Source organism: Schistocerca serialis, chromosome 1 (assembly GCF_023864345.2).
Source record: "Schistocerca serialis cubense isolate TAMUIC-IGC-003099 chromosome 1, iqSchSeri2.2, whole genome shotgun sequence".
Taxonomy (NCBI): domain Eukaryota; kingdom Metazoa; phylum Arthropoda; class Insecta; order Orthoptera; family Acrididae; genus Schistocerca; species Schistocerca serialis.
This window is the reverse complement of record NC_064638.1, coordinates 97,623,685-97,636,216: the sequence shown is the minus strand read 5'-3', so window position 1 is coordinate 97,636,216 and position 12,532 is coordinate 97,623,685. Positions and strand designations below refer to the sequence as shown.

General features: G+C 42.4%; 1 protein-coding gene across 1 annotated transcript in view; it reads left to right on the top strand.

Moving 5' to 3' along the window:
• Positions 1-12,532, top strand: part of LOC126421372 (probable glutamate receptor) — a 145,414-nt gene that overhangs the window by 64,791 nt on the left and 68,091 nt on the right. The window contains exons 4-5 of the mRNA XM_050087239.1: positions 1,512-1,680; positions 1,729-1,774. Of these exons, the coding sequence (XP_049943196.1) occupies positions 1,512-1,680; positions 1,729-1,774 (215 nt within the window). The remainder of the gene's footprint in view (positions 1-1,511; positions 1,681-1,728; positions 1,775-12,532) is intronic.

The window sequence follows — 12,532 nt, the reverse complement described above, 5'->3', positions numbered from 1 at the left end:
TTAAATAAAACCCATGAAATGCAGACTTACATAAAATGTACAACACACCCTGCAATACACATACACCACCTCGCAAGATGATAGGCAAGATAAAAACATATTTCACGAATTCGGCGTTTAAGCAATAAATTCGTTAACACCGAATCCGACAAACATGACAGAGGCAGCTATTAACGTACGGCAGACCGACAGACAGACAGACAGACAGACACTAACTGCCTAACAAATGCGAATGAAAGACAGGCGAGCAAGCTGGGGACGAGACTAACCAAGAAAACATGTAGAATTTAACAAGTAAATGAAACAGCTTATCAGCAATCACTTAACTTCTAATAAACTGCGATTGCTGGCAAAGACCCGGCGCAGCACCCCCAATGCTCTCCCGAACCGTCCGCTGCCAGCCGCTTCAACGGACGCAGGAAGGCGCGCCCATCTCCCGTCTCACGGCGTCGCAGCTCGCACTGGCCAGACCGATGTCGTGGTTCCGCTCCTGTTGCTTTCTTGTGAACCGCGAAGCCACTACCCCTTTCTATACGGCGCTGCCCACTGGACTCACGTGGGGACCTCACATGCGCCGACGCTCTAGGCGGACAAGTCATCTCGTGTCTCAGTGCACGACCAACCAACCGACCGATCCAACCGCCAATGACCTTCCCCCGAGCAGACTGGCGGCCTAACGTGCAGACTCAGATGCAGGAACTCAGCCCCGACCGGGTGACCACTAGCCGAGTTCCGTTACTGGCGGAGTGGCAAGACTCTTTTTCTTGGCTTTTGATCCAGACGACAGACATACTAGCACTCCGACGACAGACAGACACTAACTGCCGCACAAAAGCAAACGAGAGACAGACCAGCAACTGGTGACGCGAGACTGACTGCCTTAATGTTCGGCAGACCGACAGACAGACAGAGACTGACTGCCCGACACTGAGCCGGCTGACCAATTGACTAGACTCAGACTGACTGACTGACCGACTGCGGAGTTTTTTTTTTCTTTATTGTTATTTTCAAACCTGTTAACAGGCAGGCCACCAGCAGCATGTTACGCCGCTCTTTGGCCTCAGAGAACACACAAGATACAAATGAAGACATCGAGAGAAAAAAACATGGTGGACATAGAAACGTAAACAAACACATTTTGCCGGCCGCGGTGGTCGTGCGTTTCTAGGCGCTCCAGTCCGGAGCCGCGCTGCTGCTACGGTCGCAGGTTCGAATCCTGCCTCGGGCATGGATGTGTGTGATGTCCTTAGGTTAGTTAGGTTGAAGTAGTTCTAAGTTCTAGGGGACTGATGACCTCAGTTGTTAAGTCCCATAGTGCTCAGAGCCATTTGAACCATTGGCGTTTCTACAAGTTTATGACCAGCAGCCATCCCACGTCCACTTCAGTGATGGATCGTCTAAAACGACTCTGTCTGGTCTGGTTGCAAAGTGTTCCTGTATTGTGACTGAATCTGTCTGGTCTGGTTGCAAAGTGTTCCTGTATTGTGACTGACCTGCTGCGATGTTTGCAGCGCGGCGTTCGTGTTCCGGCAGCCGCCGCTGTCGCTGGTGAGCAACCTGTTCACGCTGCCCTTCAGCCGCGCCGTCTGGGCCTCGGCGGCAGCGCTGGTGGCGATGTGCGCCGCTCTGCTGCTGGCCGCCACCCGCTGGGAGTGGCGCCGCGGAGACCCGCAGCTGACGGCCTACCTGCAGCAGTTCCACGCGGCCGGCGCACAGCTGCGGGACAAGTGGGGCGAGGTCGCCATGCTCGCCGTGGGAGCCGTCTGCCAGCAGGGTGAGTCAGTCCAGGGACTTTCTGTAACAGGTGAAAATATAAGACGCAACAATGTGGTTACTCGTCGCCCATGCACGTTTAAAAACCGTTACACTCACAAGGGGAGGCCACGACGTTTGGAACGCGAATTTACTGCAAACTTCGTACACTCGTAGTAATCCATGAGGACAACAAAATGTGTAAGCAGTAGCCCGTACTTCTCAAGCGTTACTGAGAAAATCGCAAGATAATTTCTGTCGTCAAATATACAGGGTGTCCCCGCTATCTTGTCCACTCAAAATATCTCTGGAACAGTAACAGCTATTGGAAAACGACTTTCACTGGTATCAATGTAGGGCTGGGGCCCATGAATGTACATGTTTGGAAACATTCTAAAACGAAAGCATATGTGTTTTTAACACAAACTTATGTTTTTTAAATGGACCTACTATATTTTTTCTACAGCAACCCATAGTATGACAAAGCACATCCACAATGGCGTTGATAGCATCGCAATATTCCCATTACATCCCGAGATATTGAGACGTGAAGTTGACGCTTGAAACACCCGACGCTTGAAACACCCGACCCGCTATCGCACGTCCTGAGGCTCAGGCGTGAACCCCATGCTGCCCGTAATCGCGATGTGATTGACAAGTAAGTGTCCCTCTTGATAAGTATGGAGGTGTGATTATGCATGTCAAACGTCGTAGCCTCCCCTTCTCAATAAAACCTTAAACTTTGGTAAGGATGAATAATATTTGAAACTGATGGTAATTATATACTGACGGGAAAAAATCGCCACACCAAAAAAAATTAATGAAGAGTAATGGAACTTCCTGGCAGATTAAAACTGTGTACCGGGTCGAGACTCGAACTCGGGAACCTTTGCCTTTCGTGGGCAACTGCTCTGCCATCTGAGCTACCCAAGCACGTTCTCACAGCTTTCATATCATATCAGCGCACACTCCGCTGCAGAGTGAAAATCTCATTCTGGAAACATCCCCCTGGCTGTGGCTAAGCCATGTCTCCGCAGTCCTTTCTTCCAGGAGTGCTAGTTCTGCAAGTTCCGCAGGAGAAGTTTGGAAGGTAGGAGACGAGATACTGGCAGAACTAAAGCTGTGAGGACGGGGCGTCAGTCGTGCTTGGGTAGCTCAGATGGCAGAGCACTTGCCCGCGAAAGGCAAAGCTCCCCAGTTCGAGGCTCTGCCCGGCACACAGTATTAATCTGCCAGGAAGTTTCATATAAGCGCACACTCCGCTGCAGAGTGAAAATCTCATTCAATAGTAATGGAGTTTCGGGATTACATTTGTCTGATAACTTATTTAAGTGATTAACATTGCAAGACCGCAGGTTAATGTCTGTGCGAGAAAATCCATTGCAGATGTGAAATTCTGGTACAAATATAGCCCGTGTAACCGCCACAATGTTGAACGCAAGCATGCAAATGTGCATTATCCTGTTGGAAAACTGCCCCTGGAATGCGGCTAACGAACGGCGGCACAACAGGTCTAATCACCAGAACGACGTACAAAGTTGCAGTCATGGTTGGGGGAAAACTACGTGAGTGCTCCTGCTGTCATAAGAAATCGCACCCCTAGACCATAATTCCAGGTGTAGTTCCAGTGTGTCTAGCACGATGACAGAGTTGTTTGCAGGCCCTCAACTGACCCCTTTCTAACCACCACACGGCCGTCACTGGCACCGAGGCGGAACCAGCTTTCATCAGAGAACGCAGCAGACTTGCGGCCTGCCCTCTAATGAGCTCTCGCTTGACACCAATGAAGTCGCAAATGGCGGTAGTTTGGGGTCAGTGGAATGCACGCCACAGGGCTTTGCGTCCCTGCTCAAACTGCTGCTGCAGATGCAGTTCGACGTGCCAGAGCCGTACAATGGTCTTCCCTGTCGGCGGTGCCAAGCGGCCGTGCGAAGCCCGGTCTTCTACAGTTCCTCTGTCAAAGACATGCAGGGGTGTACATACACCAATCATAATCCCAACCATCAAACCACGACTTCCATACAGTTCCCCTTCAAAAAGGACCTTAAGGGGCTGGTATCCGGTTCCTGGTTCACACCAGATGAACACCGAGCGAGAATCACTGTTCAGACTATACCTGGACTCGTCTGTGAACATAACCTGGGACTACTGTTCCAATGACCATGTACTGTGTTCTTGACACCAGGCTTTACGAGCCACTCTTGTGACCAGGAGTCAGTGGAATGCACCTTGCAGGTCTCTGGGCGAATAAACCATGTCTGTTCAGTCGTCTTTAGACTGAGTGTCTGGAGACAACTGTTCCAGTGGCTGCGGTCAGGTCCCGAACAAGGCCTCCTGCAGTACTTCGTGGCCATATGTGGGCACTGATGGTGAGATATCGGTCTTCTTGTGGTGTTGTACACTGCGGACGTCCCGTGCTGTAGCGCCTGGACACGTTTCTTGTCTGCTGGAATCGTTGCCATAATCTTGAGATCACACTTTGTGGCACACGGAGGGCCCGTGCTACGATCTGCTGTGTTTGACCAGCCTCCAGTCGCCCTAGTACTCTACCACTCATAACGTCATCAATATGTGTTCTTTGAGCCATTTTCAACACACAGTCGCCATTGGCACGTCTGTAAACGTCTCCATACTTAACTCGTTGCACCATACTCTGACATGCGCCAACACACCTCTGCGTATGTGGACTGCTGCCAGCGCCACCGTGCGACGACAGCAGGTCAAATGTACCGCATGGTCATACCCCAAGGTGATTTAAACCCGCAAACCACTCACCAGAGCGTTGGTTCACCATGTATCAGCATTATCCTTAATATATGAGCATGAGTGTCTTATCACGCCAACCAGCTTTCGTTTGCGTCACGCAACTCCTTCTAGGTGCTGCGATTTCTCTTTCAATTGTTGTAATGATGATGAGCGCATCAAAGGTGAGCCCATTGAGGTTGGTGGTGATGGTGATTGGTACGGTCATCAGGAAGTTCGATGACCAGATAAAGAGGTTGGAGGGATAGCTTGTGAATAAGGACTTGATTAAGATGTTAAGTCAGATTGTATTATGTAACCTATGTAAGGGTAGCCGAGATGTGGTTTTAATTCAGATAAATAGGAATTGAAGGACATATAACAAAGAAATTAATAAGAGACGGTACCGATCCCCAACGGCACACAAAACAGGCCACAACACTTTACAGAAGCAACGAAAAATCTAACAAAACTCAAATTCTCCAAAATTCGCTAAGTTTTATACAAGTTGGAAATTTAGCGCGAAATTCAAGACGAATTGCTATTAAGAGCTTCCACAACTAAAGTATATCTCGAAATCAGGCAGGAAACCCAGTGAGATTCTGGTCGTATGTAAAGTATATCAGCAGCAAGACGCAATCAGTACCTTCACTTCGCGATAACAGTGGTGATGTTATGATGACACAGCTACTAAACACGCTTTTCCGGAATTCCTTCACTAAAGAAGAAAAAATAACTATTCAAGAATTCAAATCAAGAACAACTTCCAGCATCGGTATCTTAGAAGTATATATCTCGATGTAGCGAAGCATCTTAAATCATTTATTAAGGGCAAGGCCTCCGATCGAGATTGAATACCAGTTACGTTCGTTACGTACTATGCTAATATAATAGCTCCATACTTGACTGTCATATACAACCGCTCACTCGTCAACACATCCGTACATACCTTAAGACTGAAAAGCTGCACGGGTGACACCAGTACCAAATAATGGAAATACGAGTAATTCGCTACATTACAGACCCACATCAGTAACCACTGAATTGTGGACCCATATCGCTAACGTCGATTTGCAGTAGCATTTTGTAACATATACTGCGATCGAACATTATGAAGTACCTCGAAGAAAATTATTTATTGACAAATAGCCAACACAGATTCAGAAAATAATGTTCTTCTGAAACACAACTAGCTCTTTATTTTCACGAAGTAATAAGTGCTATCGATAGAGAATGTCAAACTGAGTTCATATTTTTAGATTTCCAGAAGGCTTTTGACACCATGCCTCGCAAGCGACTTCTAATCAAATTGCGTGCATGTGGACTATCGCCTCAGTTCTGCGACTGGATCGTGATTTTTTGCCTGAAAGATCACGTTCGTAGTAAATGACGAATAGTCGTGGAGTGAAACAGAAATAATATCTTACGTTCCCCAAACAAGTGTTACATAGGACGTATGCTGCTCCTGATATACATAAACAATTTGGGAGGTAATCTAAGCTGCCCTCTAGTAAACTCACCAGATGAACAAAATGAACTGCAGAATGATTTAGACAAGACCTGTATGGTGCGAAAAGTCGAATTGTTTCTTCGTGGTTCTTGTACATGTTGTATATTGCCCGTTTCTCCCTATAGCTTACCCATATTTTTCTCAGATTTTAGAAAATCTTGCATCATTTTATAGTGTCGAACTCTTTCTTAACTGTTTGTAAAACTTCACAATCTACGTGGTATGTGTGGTGTCATGAGAGACGCTGGACATGGACTGAAGTAGATTCAACATTTTTCGAACATCTTTTAACTGGAAAATACCCATATGTTGCATATTCTTACGTTCTACACACTGTTCAGAAAAAAAGAAAGATGACCCTCCTGGAAAAACTTGAAATCAATAAATATATGACCCAGGATGCTAACTTAGCATTAAATGACCAAACCAGATTGCCTTCTTCTCCTCTGTAAAATTTACTTACTCAAATACTGACGCAGTTTTTAGTTTAGTCGCATGTAAATATTTCTACATGAAATAATAATGCAATACTTTCCATTATAAACACGCTAGATGTCATCTCTTATGTATCTTTTGCATCCTCTGTATCATTTTTTTTTTTTTTGTAAGCCGCACGTCATTTTTATCTTGTGTTTACCACATTCAGTTATCACCTGAAGATTTCCATTGAAGCGAAGAGCTAGTTCATAACCAAATAAATACAATTTTTTGGGAAAGAGTTAACTATTTAATATGATTGGCATGTTCTGGTAAACACTGAAACGTCCCCTTCATGACAAATTACAAATCTCCGCCATCTCTCTCCCCACATCCACCACTGCTGGCGGCTCACCTCCAACTGCGCAACGCTACGCGCTGTTAACATCCAGCTGCCCCTCTACAATGGCAGACAACAATGCAAACTAGCCACAGACTGCACACAGCACAGCCAGTGATTTTCATATTGAGCGCTACGTAACGTTGCCAATAAGAAAACATAAACAGCCTACTTACATAGAGAAAACATAAACAGCCTACTTACATAGCCCCCATGCTCCCCACAAAAAATTTTTACAAATGGTGTTGGGCACTGGCCAATACAGATTTGACAAAAATTTTTCACAATTACAGTAACAAACATATAAAATGCACACACTTATTGATACAATGTTGGTCAAAAGCTAAAATTTTCTCACAGTCTATAAAGATAGTCCTGATTCATCACAGTAAAATAGCAGTGTTTTTCTCAAAGTCTGAGCAGTAGAAGAAAATGCACACGGAAGTAGTGGATTTCCATGCTGTCTTGAAGAAGTAGCGTTGTCCTTCCAACGGAAAGACAGTGCTGACTCTTGACATGCTGACAGATAATGGGCCACAACATAGCAAACCCACAGCAGAGTCATTCGACGTTTTGAAGAATATTGGTAGGTAGGTCATCACAGAGCAGACCCACTGGAGTCCTGGTAGAGATTGTGGTATTGGTGGGCCATCAGAGGTGCAGACCCACTGCAGTCCTTGTAGAAATAATGGCATGGTGGGTCATCATAGATGCAGACCCACTGTAGTCCTTGTAGAGATAATGGTACTGGTGGGTCATCAAAGATGCAGACCCACTGTAGTCCTTGGAGAGATAGCCAGCAGCCATCTGTTGTGACTGTGCAGGTGCACAATCACCATTGAAGAGTCTTGCGGATAATATAGCAAGTCCATAAACCACCACTTGTGCACTCACAACGTTTTTGGAATTGTCCTTAGAACCAGCAATGCTGTTATCCAGTCCCTTGCAGAATTATTAACACACGTGCAAACACTAACAGTCCCAACTTCTCACATATTGTCCATATACTATGACCAACAGAAACGTGTGCAGTGAAATGTAACTTACAAGTTAATAATATGATGAATGGTGACAATTACAATTTTATAACATAAGAATACAATAAAGGTACAAAATACATCATTAAAAACATAACAATATAGATAACATTTGTAGTACAGGCTTTACAAAAGAATAGAAATAGACATATACGTCAGTGTTACAGGAATTATGACATGAGTACATACATAGAAGATCAGAATAACTTTCGAAACATCAACTTCACACATGAGCATTAACACAAAACAGAGTAAATAATGTCTAAACATCTTTACAAAGTAAATAACACATTATTAATGCCAATTGTATTTGAGGATAACAGTATTCCTCATCATAGTGAATGTAACTTAGTATTAGAAGAGAAAAAAGTTCTATGAAACAGTACACAGAGACAGGAGGAAAACAAATACACAAGGGTACACACACACATAGTGGGATAATACAAAAGGAAAGGACAGGGTTTGTTGTACTGCAGTATTTTGCAAACAAAACTTTCTTTATTTCTCGGAGATCTCCCTTCATTCGTCATTATTCCCAAAAATCCTATCTATACCTGCTTTCTGTACTTTTTTTTGTTTAACTTCTCAATGCATTTCTTCCAATTCATCGCAACTCATTCTCTTATATAGTCTACCCCCTCTTAAGCTAACTTAAAGCTACTGAGCTCAGATGCTAAACTAAGGGACAAGGCAATGCAGCATCACATAACAATTAACACAAACAGCAATGAGAAAAAAAATGGAAATTTGCAAAGCAAGCTACAGTAAATCTAAATTAACAAGCAATGCAACATTACAACTAATATGAGCCAATGAGCAGCAACAAAAAAAAAATCAGTTGTAAAACTGGCTTAACAGAGTAATGTAATGTGAAATTTAGTAGCACTATGCCTGGCAAACAGCAACAGCAAATGCAATAACTTATATCTAAACATGACATAGCTCAAGCAGAAAAAATTTACAGTAAAGATAACAATGCAGATAAGGGAAATGTATAATCACATCTTAATGTCTAAGTAATTAAAGTGGTGCACCACAAGAAGTTATTCTACCAAAAAGTTACCAATTACTTGAAAAGAAAATTATGAATGCAGTTACTAGTTCCTTCTTATTGTTCTTTCCTTTCCAAGTGCTCCTTTTTTAAAGAATGTGGATCATAAAATTATTATTTAATAGATCTGTTGACAGAAAGTGTTCACATTAGCAAATGCATTTTATTTTATAAAAGCAATGCTGCAACACAGCTGGAAACCAGATATCAAGTGAAATAAGCAACTACGAAAAGCAAAGCATAAAAATATCATTCAATAGTCATGTGACATTTCATAAGTTAGTAGCACTCAACTCTCGGAGAAAGACACTTGTCATAATCAGGTGTGCAGATGTACGAATATTTCCCATCAATTCATAAGCATTTCAGTAATTAGCACAAAGTGCGAGTAATCATATGTTTTCAAGTAACGAGGGTGTCGCATTAGCGATGAAAGGCACACCCTAATGGCTTGTTCTCCAGGTGTTTGACACAGCTGTGTGCCCACAACGCATTACAAAAATCATATGTTTTCAAGTTCGACCGTGTCGTTTTTGCGATGCTTTCTACAAAGGAATGTCAGAAGCGAGGTTAATGGCGTCCCTTTTTTTTTCTTCCTGTGCTCTGAAAGGCACGCGCTAATGGCTTTTTCTCCAGGCGTCTGACACAGCTGGGTGCTCACGACGCATTATGTGTAGGTGGTCCGTTAACTTTCTTACGGAAATATTTACGACAGCAGTTTCCGCTACAGTGACAGTCGCATATAAAAATATTTCACAGGTCAAGAATTTGCGTTACAAATCTGTAGAAACAAAATGCTATTGATATAACAGTGTCCAAAAAAATTTTCGTCTGCATTGTAATACATTCACGAATATACACACACATTTCATAACTCTTAAAGTACGTTTCTTGGTTTCCAACATCCTTTTCATAAATCAGAGTCCCTAAACACTACTCATTATTCCTTACCTCATTATACATATACATATTCGTCGACACTTCTTCAATATTTCATCATGAGAAATACGTAGCATAATAAACATTCCTCAACAACATAATACACATCGTCGTCGTAATAATAACATCATAACACCTCAGTCAAATCTCAAAATCGTCGTAACTTCCTCCAATAATTTCTAAGCCTAAAAAAATTCTCTGCTCATGTCAAAAGTGTCAGCTGCCTCAAATGTACTTTAAAAATCATGATCTCATACCAAATACATCATTCAAAGCTCTCATAGTATCACAATGATTCCGAAAAAATATGAACAGTTTACAAAGTACAGACAAAATACAGTTTCATAAGTGTGAAGTTATCCAACTGTATAATTGCGTAAACATGTGTCACTGATGTAGTAAAATAAATGTTTGTCTCTCTCAGTTAAATAATCAGATAGCTGTGTAATTCTGTGTTTTAGAGAAATATGGTACCGATGTGTAAAGTTGTATAAGCAAAATACCATATTAGCTAGGGTTCCTTGTGGTTGCCACACAAATGGTACACAAAGTAAGCGTGTACCCCCCTGAGGATAAATGTAATTATACCCTCAGGTGTTACAAATTACAGCAATGGAATGAAATGTATCACGGAAAACTTTCTTTGTAATTAAAAAATCTTTGAATATAAATGTTTTAAGTACACAAATAATCACTCAAATACGTGTACTGTAGCGCTAAATGTGCGTCTTGTTGCAACATAATCTGTGTGGAAGTGTCGTAGTTATCGTCCTCCGAAAGCTAAGTTCTGCAGAAGTCAATGTACTTACCTCATGATACACAAAAGTGAAATGCTTTGCGTATAGATATCTTAGTTATTACGCTTATTGCCGTGATGAGGAAAGTACTGTACAGTAACATATTGTTATGCCACGAAAAAGGCTGTCTCATTGTTGCTATACCACAAAAGTTACTACTAAAACATGTTTTGATTTCCAGAAGAATTCAGAAAAACTGTGCAGATATAAAACAGATACACCGCAAAAGCAACATTGTAAATTGTCACTCATTAGTAGCGTCGTGATAAAACCGTGTAGTTGTCACTTAAACTAACCACTGTGTCGTCTGGTATCTCACAGAAAGTACATTAAACCCAGAATGTATTTTCAAGTAAACCAAAATGTTGCATTAAAATCTCATTAGCAGTACTGGTAAATGTTCTAAGTATGTAAGCCTTATAGTCGTTCCACAATCATGCAACTAACAAGCAAGAATGTACAAATACAACACTGTGTCGTCTGTTCACCATAACAATGCATTCGTAATTTCTGTTTAAAAATGTTCCCTAGGTTCTAGACTGGATATTTAACTTCAAACATTGTTGCATGTTAACAGTTTCTTAAGTCTGACAAAGCATACTAGAAATGTGAAGTGAAAAGTTTTATACCAAAGACTAAGTTAAAAAGCGGATTATCTCTCAATAAATGGTTTTACATGTGAAATGTGGTGTAAACCTTTACTCTTCCTAGTACGCAGAGTTTCAACTTGAATGCAATTGTCATGCGGTATACGTCGGATAAGAATACTGGAATTTTTCTCAAGGTTAGCGTCTATGTTATTTTTCTCTGAGCCAGCCGGCGCACGTGGGTGCCTGCGGCGCGAGTCATTGTCTGTCTCTTTGTTGGCGCGCGTTGTTATTGGGATTAGGAGACCTAACTTCTACGAATTCGCCTTGCCGAGAGGGCCCAGCTCTGTTAGAATCCCGCCAGTTCTGATGAAATTCACGTCTGTCGTTTTGTCGATAGTTTACACAGTTTCTTTCGTGTCGGTCACGTGGTGGAGAATTTTTCCCTGAATCGTAACTGCGCGCTGAACTGTTGCGTCTGAAATTATTCTGTCTCCCTTGATAATAATAGTTCTGATTACCATATTGTCTGTTTCTATGGTTATCTCTGTCATATTCATTAATACGGAAATGCGATCTTTCTCTGTAACTGTTACTCTGCCAATGGTTGTCATATGGATGGTGTCTGTTTTGGTCACGATTTGCGTTGTAAGAATAGGCTTGTCGTGGCCAGTTATTGTTTCTGTCGTCACGGAATTGTGACGGATGTGACCTGTAATTATTGTGCTCCTGTTTTCGCGCTCCGCGATTGTCAGTGTCAATTTCCAATTCTTGTAACAGTCCCTGAAAAGCCTCAATGTCTTCTTTGCAACGTCCTGCTAAAATAATACGTCGTAAATGTTCAGGCAATTTGAGTAAGCAAATGCGGATGAGTTCTGAGGGGTTGTATGGGTTTGACAGGTACTGATTCTTGTGCAACATGTCTTCAAAATATTTCACAAGACTGGAGAATTAAGATTGTTCGAAATGTTTCGTCATTATGATACCATGTTTTACGCGGTCTTGTGTGGCTTGAGACCAATATGCTGAGAGGAAGGCATGGTAAAATTCTCCTTCACTGTGGCAAACGTGAATGACCGATCGCATTCTTACAGCTGGTTCATTCTCTAAGTAGCCACACATAAATTCTAATCTGTGTTCCAACGACCAGTTGGGAGGAAAACAATGAGAGAATTGATGGAGCCATGCTTGTGGATGAATGTAGTTGCCAGAATTCTTAAATGTTTTGAATTTACATGTAGTAATGAACAGCTTATAGTCAAAATCATCGTGTCGGCGAGTAGCATATCGGTCATTGTTA